Genomic DNA, 27,537 nt, shown 5'->3' on the forward strand with positions numbered 1-27,537 from the left:
CCAACTGTTCCTTAGCAACCACTAACAAACTGCTGATAGAAATTATTTCCTGTAGGTTTGTGCACATACATGGAAGACTATGTAAGTTTATATTAAATTTTAAGATTTTTCAATCAGGAAGGTCAATTCATATAGAAACATTATTTGAACAGAAATATATTTTTACTTCTAACTATTGTTCCATAAAACAAATACCTATCACACATAAGAAAATTACTCTTTTTACACAGTTAAAAATATTTTTGCGCCATATCAAATCATGTGCGTAAATACAGAAATGCAAGCTTTAGTTTAAACTTAAGTATATTTGTTACATAAAAATTTTTCCCAACAATATTATGACTGGCATTATTTTTAAAATTTATTATTTTTATACTTCTTATAAATAAGACTGATTTTAAAGGAAATTATTTATTGCTCCCAGAAGGAACGAATTGTAAGAGATCATTTTCCTGTTATTGTTTAGCTGCTCATGTATACAACAGGAATTAAGGATGATATACAGGATGAAATAAATAAAGTCAAAGTTTGGTAGTTCTTTTCTGAATCATTAGTTACTACAACTATACTGGTAGGTTTCATTACAACACAATCACACTATACAACAACGTGCCTCCATCACTTCAACTTTCATATTACCTTCTTCAAGTATCATCACACTTTGTACTAAAATATTTTCACATCACAGATTAACTCAAAGAGGAGTGACTTTCTACATGTCACACAAAAAAATTTCAGTTTTTATAAATTCATAATAGCACCTCTTATTCGTCTAACATTTTTAGAATTAAGATTTTTTTTTTAAAAGAAGCCACATTAAATAATGTAATAAAAAACTACCTCAGCTATTAATTTCTCTTAAATAGTTATGTCTACAGGACCTACAAAACATGAACAACTTCTCATCTTCCCTTCTTCGTTACTTTTTTTTCTCCACGACAAGTGTTTACTCACGAACGTGGAAACCAACAAGAAATCACTAGCATCATCATCATCATCATCATCATCATGAAAATCATCATCATCTTCATTCCCCTCGCTCGCTACCAACTTAACATCTCACGTAAAACAACAGCCATGCGTGCAAAGCAGCCGACGCAAAAATCAAAACACTGCCTGTCGCGTAGCGGGCAGGGCAAGCAGTCCCCCCCCAGTCGGCTGACCGGAGAGAAGGAGAGGTGTCGGCGGGGGCCGGGAGGCAGCCCGTCACTCGCCCCCGGACACGGTGACCTCCCGCCAGCCGGCGCCCAGACCCGCGCGGTGGGCCGCGGACGAGTCGAGGCGGTCCGGGCAGGAGGGGGAGGGCGGGGGCGAGGCGGAGGCGACGGTGGTGGTGCTCTCTGCCTCGCCGTCGCTGGCGTCCTCCTCGGGGATGGTGGAGGTATCGGAGGACTGGTGGTGCAGGCTGGCCGTGTCCTGCTGCCTGAGGGACGTGCAGCCTTCGGGACTGCCTTCCTCACCTGCGCGCACACATACACACACACACACACACTTCCTTAAGCTTTGAGTCGCTACCAGACCACATCAGGGGCGTAGCCAGGGAGGGGGGGTTAGTTGTTCAACACCCCCCCCCCCCCCCAGCACCAAATCTTTAATTAATTTCTTATTCATCACTCAAACAAATTTCATTAAAAAATTAATAAAATTTTTACCATTACAATATTTAAATTTAAATACCGAAAAACTGCTAAAACAGCACTATTTTACACCTTAAAATCCAAAATTTCCCCAGGGGAGGACCCCCCCCCCCCCCCCCCCCCCCGCTTTAATACGGGTGGGGGGCATTTTTTCTTAACACCCCCCCATACACAAATCCTGTCTACGCCACTGGACCACATAACCTGGTTTAGATCATTATTACGGACAAACACCATTGCTAGTTTGCACTGTATGTATGGATGGATGGATGGATGGGAACAGATCTCAGTTCTCAAAACGCCGCAATTGTTTTATCCTGGCAAGCCTACTGTGTTCCGTCTGTGCTGTCTTTCCTCATGTTATCAGAATACCTGTTTAATTTCATTGCTGGGTTTGCACATGTGTCACGGTGTTTTCTATGTTTTGTCCGAGATTTTGTTTTTATCTTTATTCACCGCTTTTGTTGCAACTGTTTAGTTTTCGTCAAGCCACTGTTGAGTCGATGCTGTGATATTGTTCCGACTAATTGCTTCCCCGGAATTCTCTGTGCTGTCTTTACATTTAACATATGACATTGGCTGATTTTGACTTGTTTTCTGTGTGTATGTGTATTCACATTTCTTTGTTTTATCTTCGGGCTTTCTCTGTAATATACAGTGTAAACTAGCAATGGTGCATGTCTAAAAATAATTATTTAAATCAATCCTTCTCATTGAAATAATCATTCAAAGATCACATACCCAGTGATAACAAATTCCTGGTGAACCAATGTCAGAACTATTTCATGAACTGTTAATAAAATATTCTTACTACTCTTTTATATCACAGGTTAATATTTTTTTTTATAAACAAACAGGTATATTTCAGAAATAGCTGGGCATAAATATAATGGGTGGCAGAAAATGCCAAAGCAAGCAAGCAAGCAAGCAAGCAAGCAAGCAAGCAAGCAAGCAAGCAAGCATTTGCTAAGAAAAGTATGTCTGGAAACACAACCCTGCAAAATTACAAGCACCAATGGTAACATACAAATTTGAAATTCATGAGCATCCAGGCAACACTCCAATGGCTAAGAGAACACGTGAAAGCAGCGCAGTGTGCCTTTAAAGTTCAAACGCTTCTCAGGAAGCAGGTGACACACCTGGCACAGACATTTAAAAGTTAAGCACATGAACTAGCAACCAACACAATATAGTTAGGAAAATAGATGTAATTATTGCAGTTTTAAGTATTATAGTCCTATAACTTTGCTTAGTCTAATGCTTGCACCAACCACACTTGATAATGAGTCATCAAGTACCAACCACCAACATTCATGCACAGAGTAGGAAACTTAAACTAGAGGTCTAAAATTCTCTGAAATTGTCATGTGAATGACCTAGCAATAATTTACAAGTTGCAATAATATTCAGTGTAAGTAAATTCATGGCAACTTTTTCAATGTCTAAAACAAATGCCATTCAAAATATTAATTCTCCATACATCATACTCTATTCGGACTTTACGTTATACTTTCGTCTCTACAGCTGTGTACTTACCACATGGCCTTAAAACCAGGTACAGTAGTAAATCAGAGAGTGAGATGATTCCTATGACTTTGTCGTCCTCGTCAACCACCACTAACCTATGGACCTGGAAAAAAAACAGAATAAATACTTTTAATATAATACAATTGCCTAAAATCAACATTAAAACCTTATTGTAATTATGTTAAACATGATAACACCTAACACTAGATAGATTTACACTCACAACTATTAAGAAAACTGTACAGACAGCATTTGTATGGTTAGCAACCCTCTAGATTTCCAATTGATCAGAATTTTGAACTTGTTGAGGACTATTTTAGCCATCTCTTAACAGGCCAAGGAAAAACCTACATCTGCTAAGTAAATATGAAAATAAGTGTTAAAGTATTTGAAGCGAAGTAGTGGTGTTGTACCTTATCTATCTAGCTTTGTGTATTTATCAGAATATCTTTGGACTATTATGTAGTGTAGGTATGTTGTCAGTGTGAGAAATACAGTTATTTAGTATATAAATAATGTGAGTCGAGTCACATTCATTACCTTTGGTTGTATTTTGTATTATTAACTTTATAAGACTCAGTATTAAATATCCAAAGATCTGACAACTCTATGGCTTTTACTATACTCTATTTTTCTGAACAACAAAAACAAACAAAAAGTATTTTAAGTACACTTATCTTAAATAGGCTTACAAGTATTCAAATTAATAATATATATTCTTGTCTGTTAGAAAACAATACTTTTTATGTTAATAAAATCAAGAAAATATTGATTCTCTAGCGCTAACTTATGCTGGTGCTCTGTATTTTAAAATTTCAAAAGTTGGTGATATTGTTCATTAATTAATTTAATTAACATTAAGCCCTTGATAACAGTTCTTAATTCTCAAGGATCAAACAAAAAGAATTATGAAAATTTGATGCTCAGTTGTTTAGAAGCAGAGGGCTTTCAATCCCAGTACTTTACCTCTGGATTTAGATTTTAAAATATTGCTGACTAAATTTCTGATGAAAGCTTGCTCGTTCACCAATATAGGTTCAGGCAGCCAAAAATGTTATAATATAATTTCAATTGGTGAACAGTTAATCTCACCCAGAATATACCAAAATGGCTAAGGCCATTTACAAAATCAACCACTGATTTTTATATACTTTAATATCTACAGAGTAATACTTTTACTGCACAAACTTAAAATCAGAAATACTTTTAGGCTTTTAGGCTTTAAGTTTAAACAGTATTCAACTCAGATATATGCCTAATATATCCTTAAGCCATAAAATGGGACAAGCCAAATTATATACATCCTTCTTCCATCATTCTAAACCATTCAACTGATCACCAAGGGTGAATAGAAAATCATAGGTTATAGACATACAAACAGAAATTGAGTGTAATTTCTCTATCACTGTCACATAGCACTATCCATTTTGCTTTGGCTCATGGACAATATATCACCCTGTGTTCAGCCTGGGCAACACTGGGTACTGCAGCTAGTAAAATATAAGTTTCAGTAAGTATCTGTACCTATGTAATAGTAGTAGTAATAATGTATTGACATGTACTTTACTGCCCAGGTGTTATGGGTGTTGCAGCAAGGGTGTAGTTATCTTAAAGTAAAGATAGGTGGGGGTCTGCACTGATTCATGTGCATTAGACTCTTACGGAGGTGTGGCATCACCATGTGGCGTGGTGACAGTAAGGCCATGACCGGGCAAACGTACCCCCCCCCCCCTTTTTTTTTCCAGAATGCTCCAGAACACTACTATCTTTAATTAAAGGTTATGCTGGTAATTTTTTGTTTTATTTATCCACCGACCCTCATACAGGTAACACTTCCCCAGATGTGGCCTTTCTCAAGCACAGCGCTGTGGCTTGTTGTATCACGTGGACCTGACCTAGACGGTGACTACCCTGTGGTGGTTTTCATGTGTCTGGAGCTCAAGGTATAAAAGACTGCTTCTGAAATCTGCCACACCAACATTGAACTAAAAAACACACCACTACACTTGAATTTAACACCAAGTCTTAAAAATAAACTTTTGATCTTCTTTGGCATTATACCACAAATTAAACAACAGCATGAAGGTGGCGAGGGATACACTGCGAGACACAATAGCAACAAGACTTTTAACAACTCAGATGCTAATGTTCACTTCAGGAGCAGTAGTTAAAAAAACTACTGTGATTGTAGTTTATGTAGGTTGATGGATGATGTGAGGTGATACATCTTTAATGAAAAACTTGCAACTACAAAAAAAAATCATCATGTAGACTAAGTACATACTTTCCCAGACCCATTAAATATAGATGATTTTATGTACTTGCATTAAAAAAGATCAAATGCTTATATATTATTGCTAGGGACAAGACTATATGGTGAATTGTGATAAAACCAAAATAACAAAGAAAGAATTTCAATACACAGCATAACACAAAACCGCAAATTAACACACATAACAGCACTGAAATGTAAGTTATACCTTGGAATTAAGCAGCATTTAAGCAAAACTTAATTCAAATCACAAAAAAAAAAATCTTTTATTGTTTGAAATTTAAAGAAATGTCATCATTTCTACACAAAAAATGTACCAAATTGCATAGCAAAAATGCTTGCCAATTTATTTTTAATGTTCAGAATATATCTGTATTAGATAAATGTATTAGAAATTATTTTATCATAAAAATGCAGCATACTAATACACTATTTTAGAGTAGTATTACTGTATTTATGAAAACAAAAACAATAACACTGAGATATTCTGTTTTAAAAACCAAATTGGATAAAAAATAAAACCATAAAATCTTGTCTCTAATTATTGCTGTCCCCACCACTTTGTTCGTGTAATAGTTTTAGCATGATCTGTGCAAAAACAAAAAAAAAAAAAGCTTTCATCAAGCAGAAACAATGTAATAATTATTATGATTAAAAAGGTCAATGTTTCTTCATGACTAAAATTTTAACAAGTTGAAATTTCATTAAAATCCAGTCAAAAGTTTTGGCATGAAGCTGTAATAAATTGACAGACAAAAACTTTAATAAAAATTTTTCATCTCTGTATATCTTCTTATAACCAAATCTGCCACCATTTTGAAAATATATTCATTGTACAGTCTGCTACAATTTTACTATATTGTTATGAGTATAATGTGGGGAGAAAACTGGGTTCGTAAGGTTTAGCCCAATTAAATGGTTCAGTTTTATTTATTACAAATGTCTACACCATAAATTTAATTACTACACTCAATATTTCTGTCCACAACAATTAAGTCTTACACTGGTCATTGAAACATTAACACTTTCCACTGGAGCTTGGCTCGACAATGCCTCGCTCTTGAGTCAGCCTCTGTCCGCTTCCTTCGCACTCTCACCCACGCCGCGCCGCAGCACAGTCCCCAACTATCGCTGGTCACACAAGAACTGGCTCGCCAGGCCTTCACTCGCAGGTATCGCCTCCCGATAGGTCCGGTTCGTTCGTTCACCAAGGGCCACTTGCCCTCTTCACATCTCGCTGATCACATGCATATCGCCAGTATCACTCCCCGAGGGGGAGACACTTTCCGCTGCTCCGCTCTTCGCTCGGAACTCGCTCTGAACTCAGCGGAGGCCAGCGTCACTGCTTTATTACGCTTAGTAAACTTGCTAGAACCGACTGGAAGGGTTGGTAGTGTCGTGACACCTTGGGCCAACCCCGACGCCCAAAACGTCCGGAAAGGCGGTGTTTATTCGCGCCACTTCACGCGGCAGCCTCGGGAAACCCACAGAATTCCCAGGCCACTAAAAGGGTCGTTGACAATGGCCTGAGGGCGGGATGGTGCAAGGGGAGTGGAAGGAGAGGATAGGGGGCAGCGAGGACCCTTGTAATTCGGCCAGGCACCTGTGGCATGTCTTACATCGGTGGATGGCACATAACGTTAGTGGCCCTGCTGGGCCGCCAGCCAGCTCCGAACCTGGCGCGCGTCACAGTCCTGTCTGCATTCATAACAATTATGTATAAAGGTTTAGATAGAATACAAAAAAAAAAAAAAAAATTTAAAAATGAGCAAAACCAATTTAATACCTTGTGCAGTAGTGGTTACTGATACAAACCTTTTACATATGAAGTTAATTAATGACATTCCTTTGTTACAAACAATAAAAATGACTAATAGTTTGCTAGTGATTCAGTTTAATGTTAACAGTGTAGTCTGACTGGAGAATTTTTGATTGCTAGTGGGCTAAACTTAGGACTGATTATGGTGATGCTTTTCTGTGCATTAGTCCTTATCACCTTATATCTAAGTCATATAACTCAAATTCAATTATTCAGATGATGACATGACATTTGCTATGAAACTTTTAATCGTTAACTTCAGTTTTATGGGGTGGCAATTAAAATGAAATTTTATTAATGTCCCTAATTTACTATTAAGATTATGTAAGAAAATTGAAATTCTCAATAAAAAATAATTTAAAACACTCAACTTAAGAAGATTTTTCTGAAAATCCACCGATCATAATTCTTGAATAGTTTTCAAGTAGATAATCATCATCTAAAGAAGCAAGTAATAAAATAACCAAGTAGGCTACTACAAAGTATTCCCTGAGTTTACAATGTGTTCTTATTTTGTCCATACTATTTTCAACAAAACCATTTTTCAGGTTCACTAAATTGGACTATAATAAACAAAAAGTTAAAAAAGATACACTTCAAAATAACAGTAAAACATTACCTCCGCCCTCACTATCTTATCCATCACAGCCTGCAAAGTCTCGTCCATTTTGCACTTCTGAACGCCTTCAAACCACTCGTTTCGATGCTCATTGGCTTTCTTCAATGAAACATCCAGGTTATTATAGGTTTTCTCAGCTGCTAAATTCTTTAAACAAAAAAAATTAATTTAGTTATTACTATAATTATCGAATAAATTATATCTTAGAATATCATAGACATTGAAATCATTGTAGAGAATAATGGGTAATGAGATTATGAAAGATCTGTGATAGAATAAATAATGGAGAAGGAAAAAAAAAAAGGGGGGGGGGGGGGTGTAACCAGAGAAAAACAATCTGTTCACAGTAAAGTCCATGTTTGTTACTTATAGTACTTGAATTCTTTAGTAGATGTAGACAAAGCTACTACTCCAGATTAACTTCCCCAAGTAGGTACATTAAGAAAAACAGAAGAAAAACACTAGAGCCGACACACATAAAATACAAGATAGGTAGTAATATTATTCAGTAACAAATTGTAATTTCTTATATCATAAAAACTAGACACCATAATAAATAATGTTTGTATGCCACAAAACAAAAACCAAACAAATGGTTTATTTTGGAATGCCCCAGTAAAAAAAAACTCCTCAATTAGAATCAAAAAAATATACAAGTCACAGGTCATGCTAAATTTTATCTCCCGAAATATCAAGGGTGATGTGCACCATATCTTAGCTGGCCAATCTTTACAGGAATGACTAATAAAGGTTTTTTTTTGTAAAAATGATTAAAAAAAACACACACACATAAACACTACTACTCATTGACACACCACTATTTCTCCAAAACTATAACACCTACAGACTTCAAATTTGGCAATTATATTCCTTTTGCTACAAAGACATCCAATAAGAATGGTTTTTATGAAAATCTGTTTATAAGGAAGGTTGCTGAGGCTTTAGAAAATAAAATTTCATGTTTTTCAACCTTTTGAGTTCTATAAAATTTAACAATGCTTTCTTTGTCTCCATGGCAACGGCTATTTGCAATGTATTTGTAAATATTTGCCAAAGAGCCCGATGTTTCAAGTCCTAGCAACACCAGGTATTTTGGCTAGTTTTAAAAAATATATAAATCTAGAGAGAAACTAATAATCAAAGGTCATAATGCACATGAAATTTATCTTCACACTAATAATTAAAAAAAAAAGTATGATCATGGTATGATCGTCCCTGTTTTGAATAGCATTTGCCTGATAGGAACAATAATGAAAAAGCCTAGTATTGGTAAATTATAACTTTTTTTTAACTAAAATCAGTAATGGAAGTTACAATGAAGATTGAAAAACAAGCTCTTCTGGGTATCATCACCATTATAACTCAAAAATATTAAATATTTTGTTAACAAAAAAAGAATAAATTACTGTCTACCTTGATGCATTTACTTACAATAACGTCAAATTTGGCATATATGTCCACAAGACGTCCCTCGTTGTCCACAATGGGCAGAGCTGAAACTCTCCTCTCCACAAATTTCTTCAAGGCCAAGATGATTGAGGTATCTTCGAACGCGGTTTCTATGTCATTGTACGTGCCTATGTGCAGTTCACGTAAGGTTTTGTTCATGTAGCTTGGTTTTGGCAAGTCGTTAATCTAATAAAATGGAAAAAAAAAATGCAGTGTTTATATTGCTATTTCATAATACTGAACATGTATTGAAGTATTACATACAATTCTCTTCTTGTTTGTTGGAGTAAATAAAAAAAAATATTTCATTTTGTTGCAAGTAATTTGCATATCAGAACCAGTAAGTGTGTCAAATCATGTAAAAACAAAATAAATCACAAAAATAAAGTCTAATCTTGTTTGAGTGTACAGTCCTTCACAATTCATTCTAACATTATATAATGATACATCTTTAAACCCTAATCTTGTAATCTATTTTTAACTTAAAAATAGATTTGTCCTGTCAGTTTCTACTGTAATACAATGTTAATATCTGAGCAAACCACAACTGCAATATAGGTAGTACTATTATAAATAAACTATCAATTTCCATGAATAGAAAAAATGAAAAGAAAATACTAAATTATTGGTTTTAGAATATGGAATCCTTAGTCTTCAGACATGCCTGGATACGACACATGAAATGACACCCCAAAATGGAGCAATGCCAAACAGCAGTTCAGGATGAAAAGAAGAAACCCAATCATCACGAACAACACCATTCACATTTTTTTTTTTCACCAGCTAATATCTGAATTCTGACCTACAAGCCCCTATCCTTATTGCCTACGTGGAAGGCTGGCTTGATAATCATCATCAGTTAGGTCAATTTTTCCCTCCCCCTTCCTCACCAAACAAATCACCTGTAATGTAATTTCTTTTTTTCAATTGTAGAAATTTAACGACATCCTTGACGTTCCCATCGAGTATGAGCTCTCTCTCTCTCTCTCTCTATCTCTCTCTCTCTCTCTCTCTCTCTATATATATATATATATATATATATATATATATATATATACACACACACACACACACATATACACACACACACACATACACATACACGCGCGCACGCGCACACACACTCCATACATTGAGCATAACAATATTCCCTTAGTAATACCACTCTGTATACCACTGTATACCACTTCTCTTAGATGTACAGCAGTGCACACTGTTTTTAATTATTCTGGTTTTACACCTTTGATGACAATGGTTCATTAAAGATGGATAGACTCAAACTTACTATGTGCACATAGTCAGTCATAGAGAACAGACTTGGGCTGCAGATAAGAGTGATGCTGGGGAGATCAGAACAATAGGAATGAAGTTTATGAGGAGTTTGTTGGCAGTTGCGAGGCAAGACAGGATCAGGAATGAGACGGTGCAAACAATAGCAGGAGTACAGGACTTGACTAAGATTACTAGCAAACTATTTGTCATTTTAATTTTTTGTGACAGAGAAACATCAAAAGGTAGGTACTTATCATTAACAGCTATTTATTGTTTGGCCTACTTTTTAAGTATTATTTTTATTCCCTCTATAAATGTAGTAAAACTGTAGCAGACTGTACAATGAATATATTTTTGAAAATGATGGCAGATTTGGCTAAAACCACAATTGTTAAAAAAATTTTCTGTTAATTCATTTCAGAATTGTGCAAAAACTATTGAGTGGGTTTTAACGAAATCTAGCTACTTAAAATATTTGTCACAAATAAACATTAAGCACTTTTATAATCACAATAATGCATAGCTTTTGTTCGCATATATCACACAACAACTATTACTTCAACAAAGTAGTGGGGACAGCAATTATGTATATAAGCATCTGATCTTATTTTAGCCAAGTACATACATTCATCCATATTTATATAATTTATATAATAATATTTTTGTAATAGCAGGTTTTGCATTAAAAAGGTACCACTTCAAATCGTTAAATGTGCGTGGCTGCTATGCATGAATCTATATAACACAATAGAAAACAACAGTTGCATATGCTTTTTAACTACTGCCCCTGAAGCAAGTGTTAGCATCTGGTTCGTTGGGGTCTCGTTGATATTGTGTCTTTCAGTGTTTTCCCTCACCACTTTCAAACTGTTTATTTTTTTCTGGTAAAATAGCAAAGAAGATCATGTTATTTTAAAGACCGCCCGCCTACCTGGGCACACATATGGTATGTCCATTGCAGAGAATGGTAAAAGAGAGACTGCTTAGGAAAATGAAGGTGTTAAAAATACACAGGAAGACAGCCTCCAGGAAAATGAAGGTGGAGGTGGGAAGAGCAGATAGAGGAGTGCAGAGGAGAGAAGAAGAATGGAACATAGTGAAAGAAAGAGGAGGAATGGTGGAGTTACAGCAGATGGAGGCATTTTACTTTTCTGACTCAGCCCCAGCCTGGAAGCAGTTGTTAATGATGATGAAACTCAAAAACACAATCCCAACTGGAGAAGGACACCACTTGAGTGTTTGCCCGGAGAGTTTTCAGGAAATCAAGGAAACAATAAAATCAAGACCAAAAAATGGACCAGGATTCGAACCCGGGCCTTCCAGAATAAAGAGTTCTACATTTTAACATACAGTACCTCACTCGTAAATACACTCAACTTATAAATACTCCTGAAATGCTTTGAGAGATTAAAATTTGTCAACAAGAACCATATTTCACTCTCTCGCCCCCCCCCCCCCCCAAAAAAAAAATAATTCTACAATTTCTGGGTAAAAATTGTAATTTTTTTTTACAGAAAAAGAGTTCCGTTACCCTCCTGAGTGGTGTGTGTGTTCTTCAGCAGTAGATGTACACATGAGACATAAATTTGTTTAAGCTTCCAAAATACAGAGCTAAGCCATCATATTAGCTTACATACAGGGGAAGTGCGTTAACATACAACCCCATCTGTGTAGTATAATTTTCAGTGTCATTACAACATATATGGAATGAAGGAACTTAAATTTATGGGAGTGATAATGTGTGTATGGCTTGTTAGTTTTACATTTCCATTTCAACCAAACATTCTTGGAGAGAAAATCACAAAGCAATCAACAGATGTGGTATGAACCTAGAAGCCAGGAATAGTTGAGAAATGAGTTATCATAATCTGAATTCAAGTAACTTATTTTTGTTGGTTAAAGTCAAATAAATAGTTAGGTTCTATTAACCTGGGATCAAACCGGGACCTTTAGCTCACCAGCCAGAAGCTATGAACACTGAACTGACAGGTCGGGCAATCAAGCATGATTCATGTTTAGTACAGCACATGAGTAATATAAAGCCAACACTAGCAATACTTACATATAGGAAAAGAAACCTGAGAATTCGTTTGTGTGTGAGAATGTACAGCACGTTGCCAGTTTCTGGATCAATGACAGGTAACCTGTGGATCCTGTTGTGTATCAGAGTCCTGATCGCATCATACAGCGATTCATCCGGACTGATGCTGACTAGAGGTTTCACTTGCTTCAGTACATCTGGAGAAAAATGCAAAACAATTATGCAAAAAAGGTTTCAGACACTATATACACTTAAAAAAAAATACTAATTACTACAACTTCTTTTAACATTTAAAAAACACAATTAAAACAAAATTTTGGTAAATGACAAACATAAATAATTCTGAATAATGACTTGAATTTAAAAAACATTCAGTTACATAAACATTCGTGAACCCTTTAAAAATATGCTTGATTTGCTACCCAAATTACATAGAAAATATTTTTGTTTCCAGATTAATTTTAGAATAATGAAAATGGCTAAAACATGTGTTCTCAGAGAAATTTTTAGGTGAATCAACTAGTACAGATTTTTGAAAACACTTATGGGACTTAAATTACACCTGCATCTTTATTTTTCGCCATATGATGTTATGGTTACCGCTCAAATATCATAGTTTCTCTATGCATGACGAAAAGACTGTGCGCCAGTACACAGCCATGTGCTTAGAGCTGATACTGTGTTAAAAGCACCATTGAGCATCACACCAATCATTCTGCCTCACTAACACACATACACCCCTGTTTATGCGAACCCCTTAAAAGCTAAATTATTTAAATATAAATCCACAGAGTGCACTCTAGCTTTCCTATTGCCCTGTATAGCTTGACATTGCATAGGGCCCAGCTTCAGACACCTGTTGGTGTTACCACTAATGGGATAGCGTAATGATTATGGCCACTGTAGTTGCCCCTTGTGAAATAATTAAGTTATTTTCTCCTGGGCGGTCTCAGACCAGTAAGTATGAAGTTATAACTAGGTAGTATCTAAGCTGAGGAAGATAACAGTGTGCCCAGTAAAACCCACAAAAAGAGTTTCCTCGACTTCTCCAAGTATTTAACAATTATATGCTGACAAAAATATGTAATATTTCTGTATAAAACAACCAACACAAATTTTCACGCTACTTCCTAACATTGGCAAAGACACACATCCTTCAATGTCATGACAAAACTATTTACGCAGTAAATAAAAAGCCTGGAAACTATGTACAAAATGTTGATTTTCACACCAAACACTCCCGAGGCAACAAAGCAGACAGAAATCTGCCTCACATTCCAAAAACATGTTCAGCACACAAGCATTGCAATAAAAAAAAAAGACTGATATACAATGTACAGTTCATGGGTTAGTGACAAGCTCTGTACCTTTAGCAAACCCAGTTAATTTAAATTCCCTGACCTAACATGTATTTCCCTGAATGTTACCCAAATTTCCCGTAATCCGTAATTCCCTAACTATTCTAAGTATTAGTTTTTGCTGTTTTCTCTGATACTGAAACAGTAGTGGTCCTATAGGAGGCGCGATGGGGGGTTATCAAGACTCTCACCTCCTCTCACTCCCTCCAATAAACACCATAAGAAATAAATTACAGAGATAGAATTTAATCACCTTTTTGGTTTTGATAAATGACTTTCAATATACTAACAAGTACTTTTTAATGAGGTAATATTTTTCCAAAATTTCAGGCTCCTAATTTAATTTTGAAGTATCCCATAGCATCCAACAGCCAACAGTAATTCGCCACCCGCCCCCCCTTTTCCCACCAAAATAAACCCAAGAATTCGAAGCTGTGCCCGGCAATTATGCTGGAAACGCTGCATACATTCACTGCAAAAAAAAAAAAATTAAAATTGAAGTTGTAGGAAAAAAGTAACACTCCCAGCTGGGAGAGCGTGAACACGGACTCACTTCTCCACGTGTCCAGCTTGTGCTCCTCCAGCTCATCCATCTTGACGGACGGAGAGGTGTAGTACATCTGCAGTATCTTGATGAAGTCCGTGATGGTGAGCATTCCCACGAAGCTCTGCTGAGCGCTGTCCCACAGCGGCGCTGCTCTCACACCTGGAGGACAAACACAACACCTCGCCACCGTCACAAGTCAGCAGGAGGGCGCTCTTCAGGCACTTGGTCTTCCACATGCAAGCCATCACAACACATCACAGTCACAAGACAGTATGTGGATGTGTACACATCATCAGGCCTCACTTCAGGCCATACTCATGCCTGGGGAAAAAAAAATACTTCACCGTCACGAGTCTGCAGGAGGGCTCTCTTCAGGCACTTGGTCTTCCACATGCAAGCCATCACAACACATCACAGTCACAAGACAGTATGTGGGTGTGTACACATCAGGCCTCACTTCAGGCCATAATCATGCCTGGGGAAAAACAGAATACTGCACCGTCACAAGTCTGCAGGAGAGCTCTCTTCAGGCACTTGGTCTTCCACATGCAAGCCATCACAACACATCACAGTCACAAGACAGTATGTGGGTGTGTACACATCAGGCCTCACTTCAGGCCATAATCATGCCTGGGGAAAAACAGAATACTGCACCGTCACAAGTCTGCAGGAGAGCTCTCTTCAGGCACTTGGTCTTCCAAATGCAAGCCATCACAACACATCACAGTCACAAGACAGTATGTGGGTGTGTACACATCAGGCCTCACTTCAGGCCATAATCATGCCTGGGGAAAAACAGAATACTGCACCGTCACAAGTCTGCAGGAGGGCTCTCTTCAGGCACTTGGTCTTCCAAATGCAAGCCATCACAACACATCACAGTCACAAGACAGTATGTGGGTGTGTACACATCAGGCCTCACTTCAGGCCATAATCATGCCTGGGGAAAAACAGAATACTGCACCGTCACAAGTCTGCAGGAGAGCTCTCTTCAGGCACTTGGTCTTCCAAATGCAAGCCATCACAACACATCACAGTCACAAGACAGTATGTGGGTGTGTACACATCAGGCCTCACTTCAGGCCATAATCATGCCTGGGGAAAAACAGAATACTGCACCGTCACAAGTCTGCAGGAGAGCTCTCTTCAGGCACTTGGTCTTCCAAATGCAAGCCATCACAACACATCACAGTCACAAGACAGTATGTGGGTGTGTACACATCAGGCCTCACTTCAGGCCATAATCATGCCTGGGGAAAAACAGAATACTGCACCGTCACAAGTCTGCAGGAGAGCTCTCTTCAGGCACTTGGTCTTCCAAATGCAAGCCATCACAACACATCACAGTCACAAGACAGTATGTGGGTGTGTACACATCAGGCCTCACTTCAGGCCATAATCATGCCTGGGGAAAAACAGAATACTGCACCGTCACAAGTCTGCAGGAGAGCTCTCTTCAGGCACTTGGTCTTCCAAATGCAAGCCATCACAACACATCACAGTCACAAGACAGTATGTGGGTGTGTACACATCAGGCCTCACTTCAGGCCATAATCATGCCTGGGGAAAAACAGAATACTGCACCGTCACAAGTCTGCAGGAGAGCTCTCTTCAGGCACTTGGTCTTCCAAATGCAAGCCATCACAACACATCACAGTCACAAGACAGTATGTGGGTGTGTACACATCAGGCCTCACTTCAGGCCATAATCATGCCTGGGGAAAAACAGAATACTGCACCGTCACAAGTCTGCAGGAGAGCTCTCTTCAGGCACTTGGTCTTCCAAATGCAAGCCATCACAACACATCACAGTCACAAGACAGTATGTGGGTGTGTACACATCAGGCCTCACTTCAGGCCATAATCATGCCTGGGGAAAAACAGAATACTGCACCGTCACAAGTCTGCAGGAAAGCTCTCTTCAGGCACTTGGTCTTCCAAATGCAAGCCATCACAACACATCACAGTCACAAGACAGTATGTGGGTGTGTACACATCAGGCCTCACTTCAGGCCATAATCATGCCTGGGGAAAAACAGAATACTGCACCGTCACAAGTCTGCAGGAGAGCTCTCTTCAGGCACTTGGTCTTCCAAATGCAAGCCATCACAACACATCACAGTCACAAGACAGTATGTGGGTGTGTACACATCAGGCCTCACTTCAGGCCATAATCATGCCTGGGGAAAAACAGAATACTGCACCGTCACAAGTCTGCAGGAGAGCTCTCTTCAGGCACTTGGTCTTCCAAATGCAAGCCATCACAACACATCACAGTCACAAGACAGTATGTGGGTGTGTACACATCAGGCCTCACTTCAGGCCATAATCATGCCTGGGGAAAAACAGAATACTGCACCGTCACAAGTCTGCAGGAGAGCTCTCTTCAGGCACTTGGTCTTCCAAATGCAAGCCATCACAACACATCACAGTCACAAGACAGTATGTGGGTGTGTACACATCAGGCCTCACTTCAGGCCATAATCATGCCTGGGGAAAAACAGAATACTGCACCGTCACAAGTCTGCAGGAGAGCTCTCTTCAGGCACTTGGTCTTCCAAATGCAAGCCATCACAACACATCACAGTCACAAGACAGTATGCGGATGTGTACACACAACAGGCCTCACTTCAGGCCACACTTATGCATGGGGGAAACACAACACCTCAACGTCACAAGTCAGTAGGAGGAAACAGTTTAGGAAGGTTGAGCCAGTTTTATTTTCCAGTACCGATAACTCTCAAGTTAGAAAAAGTATTGGTTGAAGTATAAAAACCAGTACTACTGAAAATTTTGAGTCGTATTTCAAGTAATCTATTTGAAGCTAATTTTAAAGATGTACAAATATAAGTAGTCCACTATTTTGTCCAAGGAAACCAAACACTAGTGAAAACTAGCTGATGCAAACCTGGAGTAAAAATTTTTCCAAGTGTGCTGCCGGCATTTTAAAATCTAAATATAAAATCCTAAATATCCATCTCCACACACACATATTTTGAAAGGAATGTAGCTTTTTTAAAGACTACTATCTAACTGTGTCAGCCAAAGGTTGTGAAAACATTTTTACTGTTTGGATTAAATTATCACTGCGTGTCAAGAATCAAAAATAAGACCTTGAAATAGTAACTGTAAACATTAAGCAAGGTATAAAATCCGTTAAACTTTACTGTCAACCTTCTTTAACATGATAGAAAACAATTTTTTTATATGACAAGCCCTTACGGCAAAAGCTGACTAACTTAAAACAGACTTTGACTCTTTTTGATCTAAAGTATAGAGATATGAACTGCCGGTAGGCCGAGTAGCTAGCTATTTGCTGACTGGTGGTTCTCAAATAGGACCATCATGAGGTTGTGGGGGGAAGGGAGGCAGAGAAAAAGGGTCCCGGGGGATTGGGGGAAACCCCGGGTTCGGGGGCACCCAGTCGAATTTGAAGAATTGTTTTCAAAGCACGAGTTAACCTTGATAGTAGCACGCAATTACAAATTAATTAGATGAAATGCACGTATTTTACATTTACAGTTAAGGTAAGGTTTAATATATATTTTTTTTTTAATTGTGGTTATTTTTCTCGGCGGCGCTGGTCGCACCGCGTGCTCGGGCTGCGACACTCACCGTTGTACACGAGCGCGAAGAACGCCTTCTTGACGAGCAGCTGCGTGTCGAACACCACGAGCTTGGCACTGGTCGGTATCAGGTCGTAACACTTGTGGAACTTGAAGAACTTCACGAAGATCTGGTCCTCATCCTCTGCAACACACGGGCAAGTTGCTGGTCATGACACGATCCATTGTCGCGATGCCTTCCACACACTGTGCAACCATCACACTGTGCAACCATCAAACTGTGCAACCAACACACTGTGCAACCATCACACTGTGCAACCATCACACTGTGCAACCATCACACTGTGCAACCATCACACTGTGCAACCATCACACTGTGCAACCATCACACTGTGCAACCTAACACTCCATAACACCAACATAACACCAACAGCTGATTTTACTATCTTGCATTTACGTCGGTTAAAAATAATACTTTTAAGAGAATGAACAAGAAAAATAACACAACATGGCTTCTTACATGAATAAAGAGCTATGTCACTCATGGTAAAATAAATGTAAAACCATGACCATGAAAAATAACACAACATGGCTTCTTACATGAATAAAGAGCTATGTCACTCATGGTAAAATAAATGTAAAACCATGACCTTACAAACAAAAAAAAAAGGTTTTTTTAAATAACCTAGGCTTTATCATTCAATGCGTACATTTCAGAATGGTCAGGACAATAAACAAACAAGTTTTGGCCTGAAATGCACATAGATACGAGATAAGTTATATTTTTTAATGAATCCATGTAATATAAAAATAATGAAACATTCTGCACCTTAATTTGTAAAATAAATCTGTCATAAGAGCAATGGTGGCATGCCCGAGATAACCCAATAAGAATTTTGAAAAGAGCTAGGCTTCAGAAACAAAGGTTTCAAGGTTTCCCCTAGATTTCTAAGAAAACGTTCATTTATTTAGCGTGAGTTGCGAATAGAAGGGAAGGGTCCCTCACCCAGTTAGGCTTCAGATCAGAACGTCCCGACAAGTGGATTGAGCGAGAAATCACGAGTAAATGGGTGCGGTACGCAGGAATCACCTGAGAAAACCCACGTCTGACTGCAGCGCCCACCATGTATCCCACCTCGTCAAGAGGGGAAAAGAGGGAGTTGATAGGGCAGGGGCGTAGCCTGAATTTTAGTTAAGGCGAGAAATTACTCTTCCTTAAACTTTTCAATGAAAAACATTCCGCAAGTACAAAAGCAGAGAATACCTCTACTGAGGAGGCTGCCACTGGATAGGGCCTAAGATGGGCTTATTATACACTGACGATTCGTGTGTACCAACATCAGAATGTAATTCACATTCAGAGCTAAATTATGAATATATATTTTTTAATAATGTGACTTGTGGAAATACTGTAATTTTATCTTCTTAATACGATTGTTTTGACTCGTACAGCATTTTAGTGTTGAGGAAACCATTTTACATTTTTTTTTTTTAAATAAAGGTGCGAATCAACAAATGCTACACCGTCATGTTGGAGTCCTTGTTTTTTTTCCAGCCGTGCTCGTCTCAAGATCGTTGTTTTATGCACATGCCTGTCTGATGTATTTAAAATAATAAATAGGATGCATAACAATGAAATAATGTGAAGCACCTAAATGTAAAGGAATCGGGAGATCTCAGTAAACGTTATGTTTAAATACAATCATTTGTGTTAAATTTTTGCGCGCCCATTGAAGGCACTAATTGTACCTTCTTATTTGCGTATTTGCTGTATTTATAGCTACCACTTTAAATAAAGCCAATTTGTGTATATTGCATTAGATGGGCATTTATGTAAGTTAATATAGCGAATTTAGGGGCCAAACATGTAATAAATTGTGATACAAGTAGATTAACCTAACATTCTCTAAGACAATGACGAACGCCAACTTTAGTCTGTAATAAAATATTACGGGAATCCTTCATTTTTTTCACGAATATCAAGACACGGAAATACAAATTAGACGATATTTTACTAGAGCGTATAGATGTATTAAAGAGACCCATATCCTGAACCCGAGGTATTAAGGGAAAAAAAACTAGATACTTATATTGTTCGGGAAAAAACTACATTTCTTTGGTTCTATGCTGTGTGGTTGGTAGTATCTGAATCGTTTCTGGCCGATTTCAGAGGAAAAAAAAAAAGGAATCATGTTTACTCTGAGAGTGAAATATTTTTTTACTTCGTTACTCCTTGCCTCAACTCCTCGTAATTTTGGAAGGGTAGGTAGGTAGGTAAGTAAGTTTCCCGATATCCTATCCCCCCTTTCTCCAGGGATGTAACTATGGGGAAGGGGGGAGGATAAACTGGCATAGTAATTTTTACTACAGATATTTTACTTGAATATCGTAGTGTTAGAAAACACAAAAATGTTGAAGGATAGATGAACTGAATTATTTGTATTGAAAGATACATAAATGTGTATCGTCAAATATTTCAAAGATGGTATTTTTCGAGTACTATCCAAATTGCTATGTATTTAAAAATGAAATGACTGCAAATAAATCTATTTAAGTTGAATCAAAAATATTTGTAATTGGTGGAGTTAATATGTTGTGGCGATATAAGATTATGCCAGGAAAGGTTTTAGTTTGGTTCGTTTGAGAAAAACAAAAAAAGGGGGCGCCAAAATGAGTTCTTGCCCCGAGTGTAAACTAGATTACATACATCCCTGCACCCCCCCCCCCCCCCCCCAACTATCTAGGAGAGACAACTTCTAGTTGGCCGTTAATGGGTAACACGTCACGCTCATTAATTATGAGTCACGGGTTCAACCCCAAAAACCCAGCATAACAAACTCATGAGCACTCAGTCTGTAGCCCAATGCTTCAGAACTAAATATAATATTTGTGGTCCCGTTGCCATATGACTATGCAAATCTTTGTGATATAAAACTTATCTAAGAACAAGACGTAAATGATCACATAAGCAAACTAAAAGGAAGTCCCAAAACACAAGGACTAAGCGATCGTCTTACGCCCTGCTAGCCTTAACGTCACTGCAGCTGACTTTGGTGGCCAATGAGCAGGCACGGAAAACTGTGTGCAATGAAAAACTAAGATTTCTAAAGCTACCTACTTAAAAAAATTAACATGATACGGAACGATTAGCTTTCTAGTTCGTCTCAGCAATACTTTATTAATCAGCTTATTCTGCTGGGACAGCTTAAATCCAACTTATTTAAGCTTACGATTAAAATATCCACGCACATCCACACATGTCACGGACCCAGAAACCCTCGCACCGAATGATTGTGCTTCAACCGACTGAGCTACGGAGGTCGGATTGTCATATTTTGAGCGCATACTTGTTTCAAATTTGACAGGTCTTAAAAGTCGTAACATTAACCACTTTCCAAATGTCACTTTGAAAGCAACACATGGTGTTTGTACACGTACACTGACAGTAGCTCGAGGGGGGGATATGGGGATACATTCCCCGACCCCGAAGTTGTGAAAATTTTTGCCAAATCAGTTTATACAGTATGTTACTGTGTGATAAGCCACGTCACCTACGACTTCTACTGTAAGCCCATTTGTCAGTTCCCAGGGCCGGATTTAGGGGAGGGCAACCGGGGCGAAAGCCCCGGGGCCTCCACAAATGGAGGGCCCCCACAAACGGACTCATACAAAAAGGACTATGGAAAAGACCAATCTCCGGAACTATTTTACTACCAAATTCTCGCAGATCAAAATTTCAGAGCTACATTTCCAAACCTTGAAATTGCATTGAGAATGTATTTGGTTTTGATGGTTTCAAATTGCACTGGAGAGCGCTCATTTTAAAAAATGAAAATTATAATAAATAGGCTCCGAACCACGATGGGACAAAACCGTTTATCGAAGCTTTCTCTCCTGAGCATTGAAAGCGATTTACTCCGGGAATTGGATTTCAGCGAAATCATCAACGATTTTTCGGCGAAAAAAGCTCGGAAGGTTCCGTTCATTAAAACTAAAATTTAATTTAATATAATTCTTGTCTACGATTATATTTATGTATGTTTTTTTAAATACTAAAATAATCTACTTGATTTCGCAATAAATTATTTATTGGAAAACTCGACTGAAAAAAATAGTTCATTTTATTTGGAAAATAATTTGGGGCCAGGGGGCCTCCGCTCCTCTGTTGCCCCGAGGCCTCCAGACCTCTAAATCCGGCCCTGCAAGTTCCAATGGACTGGTCGACGTGCCGCAGGGACCGATGTTTTCGTGCCCGGCAGTATAGCGACGGGACGGGATGGGAGGGATGAGCAACAGCTGGGCGCGGCGCCAGAGGCGCGCGAGTGCTGTGTGTACAAACACAAGCACACACGCGCGCAGAGCTCGCTCGCGCGCGCCAAGAACAGCCGCGCCGTCACACGCCGTGATCGCAGACACGCTAGACGCGACCAGAAGACTCTTCAGAGATCCCGTCAGCGTCCGAGTTCATCGCGTCACGTGACCACCGGCGTCGCTGCGGGGCGATCACGTGCAGGCCGGTCCATAAAAAAGGGAGGAGGAGGGAAATGCAACCTTCCCACCCCCCAAGAGACAAGGGTTGAGTTTAGAGATTAATTTAAATGCTTGTGTTTGCCCTGATAGGACGAAAATCACAAGTCCATCATTTATGTAGATTATAGGAAACCTTACAAGTAAAGCTATATGGACAGATAACGTTCACAGTTACAGTCATTTAGATTTGTTTTAATAACTGCGGGGTTTGAAAAGATGTACAGTAAATAATGCAGAGGGGGTCAGACAGATTTACATGCCCCCGAACTCTTGGGTTCTTGGCACGCAACTTCTGACTTCAATCTGGTAATTTAAGGAGCACAACGATGCAGGATTATCGCTTTTTTTTCTGGATTATCGGACGTCAACGCAATTTTAAAGCGAATACCAAAGAAAAATTAGTATAAGTACAATAATGTTCCTATAATCCGGCACGTTAAGAACTTTTCTGGAGCCGGATTGCCAAAAATGCCGGATCAACTGATGGTATATCCCTTTACCGATAAACGCCAAGTTGAAGAGCAAATGCGTGCGCAAGATGGTGTCCGGCTGCAAGCGTTGTTCAGCGGAACTTGAGTATGAACATTCAAAATATGCAATGCCTTCAGAAACACGACCGTAACTGGAGGTGAGACTCCCAGACGGGTCATGCCGAGTTCTGCCGAGTTCTGCCGAGTTCTGCCGAGTTCTGCCGAGTTCTGCCGAAGAACTGTGAGAAACTGGCCATGAAGGGATTTCCTAATTATTTAAATGCTAACACGACCAAGTGGCTCAACTAATAAACAGGCCAATTTTTTTTGCAGTCATTTGTTTGTATTTTGAATTTTTTTACAGGTTATTTTCAGGCAGTTTTTCAATTGTCACAAAAATAAAGTTGATCATTTTACCGTAATACATAAGCACAAAAGGCTGTAGATAGCATTATGCTGGCCAAGCAAGCAGATTATCGTTACGTATTCACTAAAAGATACCTCCTCAAACCCCCCAACAGGCTACAAGGATGCACGTAAGGACGCGAACGTCGAAAAGCTGTATCAGCGATTCTGTATGGTTCCTTGGAAACAGAAGGTTCCTTGAAAACAGGCCCCTATTGCAAGCAGCTAGCGCTCTGGGCAGATAACCTTTAGCCCCTCCCCCTTTTTCATTTTCCAATTCCCCCTAACATAGAAAATGTTACAAATTCAAACTTATTTATCATCAGTTCTAAAACAGCACATTATGCAACAAAATACCAATGTTTTTTTCTATGACTTGGTTAGGTTATTTAAAGTTTTTTTCTTATTTCTATTTAATAAACTGTTGTTGCAAGATTTATACGGCTATTATAACTAACGTAATAAAACATGAGTTATAGTATACTGTACCTTGTTAAACGAGTTTTAAATCTATTTTAAAGTATTTCGTTTAAGGCCTAATATTTTAAGCGCACCGCATTAGTTAGTATAAACTAACATTTCCCCATGACATTTATTTTTTGAAAATCAAATAATTACCGTACGTTCAAAAAAAATTTAACTTTCCCGTCCCTCGTTTTTTTGTCCTTTTTTACCTCAAATTCTCCCGCCCCTCAAAAACTGGCGCTCTGGGCAAATGCCCGGTTTACCCGTTTGCTCGAAAATATTTAAAAAGGTTGGGTGGCATCCTTCAAGATGCACTTCTAAGGATACGTTGAGAAGATTTTCGAAAACAGCCATTGTTTCAGATGCCCATCACAAGTAAAACGCAGTTATTTTGAACACTAATTTTTCTGCAACATACAACAGCAAACATATTAACTATTTGTAAAAGGCTACGTAAGCAGATACGCACAACTACATTTTTTTTTAATAATTTCTTCACAGTTATTCACAAGTTAATACATGTACCTCACTTTCATAATATTTCTTTAAAACAAAAACAGAATAAGAAAAAATTAAATAAAAATGTCGGTTGAAGAGAGGATATGCAATCTACAAGTGAAGCAAGGGCACAACAGACGTCCCCTTTTTATAATGAGTCAGTCGTTAACCACTTTTTTATCATGCGCACAGCAACTTTACTCCTCGTCATTCTCGCCTATAGCACGCCATTAATGCATCCCTCCCAACTTGGCAAGAACACCATAATAAGATTGGAAAAACACTAAGTGTTCGCGTAAATCATACTCGATGATTCAATCAATGTTAAAGAAAAATGCAACTTACGTACGCAACATCCTAAACACATCAATAGTTTAACGGATGCATACCTCTAAACAAGCTACGTAATACCTAAAGGAATAATTTAAAAACATATTAATAAAATAAAACCACAGTAAACCAGAGCCTAATTGATTAAAATATAGACGAACTTACAAAGAGAGATGATCCACAGCTTTAGATTACAATTAATAATTTTTATGGTCACAAGCATGAACACAAATTAAACCAAAAAAAATAATGTGGAGTCTATATTGTTTAAATCTATGGTAAAATTCTCAGTCACGGTTTTTTGTTATAAAATAATAAAATTCCCAAAAAATACTTTTTTCGAACACTAAAACGTGTCTCTATTGACCCTGAAAACAGCAGCATTTTTCGTGCGCCCGCAATTATACTGTTTTGATGTCTGAAGTCAGGAACATTTTCCTGAACAAATTTCCAGCGTGATCATCTACATTGAACGAAATTTTATGTTATATTAAAAAAAAAACTACCATACCAGTGGTACTGGCACTAACTACAAAATTTTGTCACGCAATCTTGAATAACCCTACAATTGATAACAATTCAAAATATAATCACACATGGTTTAGCTTTTCGAGAAAAAAAAATAATTTTGCATGTCTTATGTGGAATAATCTTAAATGGATTAGCTTTGAGCATTCATACTGTTAAATAATTACTATTCTAACTTAACAAACTGTTTGAAAGTATGGCTCATTTAAGCAAATAACTTGCTAAAAAAGCATAGTATATATATATATATAAACAGTATAAATAAACAAAGTTACACGATTAAAGATGTTTGCCACAAAGGCATTGCAAAATGTTTTTTTTCTCTCGAAAAGTATAGCATGTTTAGTTTTAATTTCAACTAGCTAGTGCCCGGCATGCGTTGCAAGGCCTCAATTTTTTTTGTTAGATGTTTGAAATAGGAACACACATACAAAGCACATTTCTCTATCGTGCTCTTTAATTATTTTTCTCTCTATGAATAAGTTATAGCTCTCTTTCTCTCTCTCCCTCTCAATGTTACGAACATGAGCAGAGCTGCGTCGTGCGCAGGTTCGGAGTTGGCTGGCGGCCCCGCAAGGCCACTGATATTACGTGGCCGTCGCAATGTGAGACGTGCCGCGCGCGCCTAGTGGATTTCGGGTGTTATCGCTTCCCCCCTCCTCCCCTCCTCCCCTCCTCTACCCGCGCGGCGCTCTGTCTCGGCGCCCTTAACCTGACACCTGGCAGCTGTGTGAGGTTCCGCGTGAGCTGCCGACGCATTTCTCGATAAATCTGGCGTCGCGTCGGCGCGGAATGACGCGACTGGCCCCAGCCACGTTCGTGAATTATAGAAGTGGCGCCTGGGCCTATATAAGTCCAGGACACCGGCCTCAGAGGGCAGTTCAGTTGGGGAGTTGGGATATGGAGTTTTCCCGCGGCGGAGTGGCGAAGTCCCTGGACGAAGGTTCCAGGGCGGAGCAGTGAATTCCGGGGCGATAGTGCCGCGGGAGCGGCGAGAGTCCCGAGAGAAGATCCGAGCGAAGCGTCGAGTGGATCCTCGGCGTAGGGAAGTGCGACATCGGCGGAGTGCGGCGACGTAGGTCCACGAGGGGTGCTGCGGCGAGAGTTGCGCCAGAGGTACGGCCCAGCGAGGTGTGCGGTGTGTAAAAACCGAGTGACTGGGGAATAAACATTTTTAAGTGTAATTGATTATTAGGCATTTTTAGAAGATTATTTGTTATTGATGTAAATATTGGCAATCAATAAAACTGTGTAGTAAAATATCTAATTGGCTATCCATTTACGAACCCAGTGGTTCCCCCACGACGATTGTTTTTAATAATCCGTAAAAATATATACCCTTCCCTTTACTTCTCTTTGTATATACCTATATATACATATATATCCCTCTATATCTCTATCTCTCTCATATATATTCCCATTATATCTGTATCTCTATAAATGTCACCCTATAACAATTAAAATATTAAAATTTTATGTTTTACCTATCTATATTTTTACCTGTCACAGGTGTGACATAGTTACATAAAACACGCGCGTATTAGCATGCAACATATGTGTCAAAATTTCAAAGTATTTCGTAAAGAGATTTAAGATTTTGAAAGATCGGAGATTTAAGATTTCGAAAGAATGAACATTTACATTTTTATTTATATAGATTTTTATCAACCTCAGGGTTACTTGTCGCTGCATACCAAAATTTGTAGTCACAGTACCCCAAATTTGGGCGTAGTTAGAGATTTTAAAAACTTTTGAAGAAAAAAAATATGTCTACACCTCAAGAAATAGACACTTTTTTTTTAACTTTGGGTTTTAATTCGAAACCGTAATTAATTGGCCTATCAACTCTTTTCGGCTTGATTCTGAATTATGGAACATTCTGAATAGTCTCTGTGAACGCAGTTATGTAACATCATATCTTAAGTGCGACACTGAATCAAACTCAGTGGACTGCTATAGCAGGCTCGGACTGTTGGAGTGTGGAGAATCAAGCTATTAAATAAATCCCGCAAAATCGCCTCGAAATCAATACACGTAAAACTTTTTTTTTTCAGTAAGAGGTGTACAACTCGAAAGAACCACTCAGGGTCCATTTCAAATATAAAGGACTGGAGACGCTATTAAAGGCATGGGAAAGAGTGGGATGGAAAGAGTGGGATGAAAAAAATGGGAGGAGGGAATTATATGAGGACTGTTATGAAATG

General features: G+C 38.5%; 1 protein-coding gene across 2 annotated transcripts in view; it reads right to left on the reverse strand.

Annotated features, from left to right (window-relative positions):
- Positions 1-527: 527 nt before the first annotated feature.
- The window catches only part of LOC134531744 (5'-AMP-activated protein kinase subunit gamma-2), an 810,162-nt gene continuing 783,152 nt past the window's right edge, over positions 528-27,537 (reverse strand). For both annotated transcript variants that reach the window (XM_063367618.1, XM_063367616.1), the window contains exons 9-15: positions 18,157-18,291; positions 14,548-14,700; positions 12,658-12,833; positions 9,306-9,509; positions 7,875-8,021; positions 3,174-3,267; positions 528-1,460 (exon numbers count right to left, since the gene is read on the reverse strand). In XM_063367618.1, coding sequence (XP_063223688.1) covers positions 1,207-1,460; positions 3,174-3,267; positions 7,875-8,021; positions 9,306-9,509; positions 12,658-12,833; positions 14,548-14,700; positions 18,157-18,291 — 1,163 coding nt within the window. In that variant the 3' untranslated portion in view covers positions 528-1,206. The remainder of the gene's footprint in view (positions 1,461-3,173; positions 3,268-7,874; positions 8,022-9,305; positions 9,510-12,657; positions 12,834-14,547; positions 14,701-18,156; positions 18,292-27,537) is intronic.

This window comes from Bacillus rossius, chromosome 5, assembly GCF_032445375.1.
Source record: "Bacillus rossius redtenbacheri isolate Brsri chromosome 5, Brsri_v3, whole genome shotgun sequence".
In the NCBI taxonomy this organism is placed as follows: Eukaryota; Metazoa; Arthropoda; class Insecta; order Phasmatodea; family Bacillidae; genus Bacillus; species Bacillus rossius.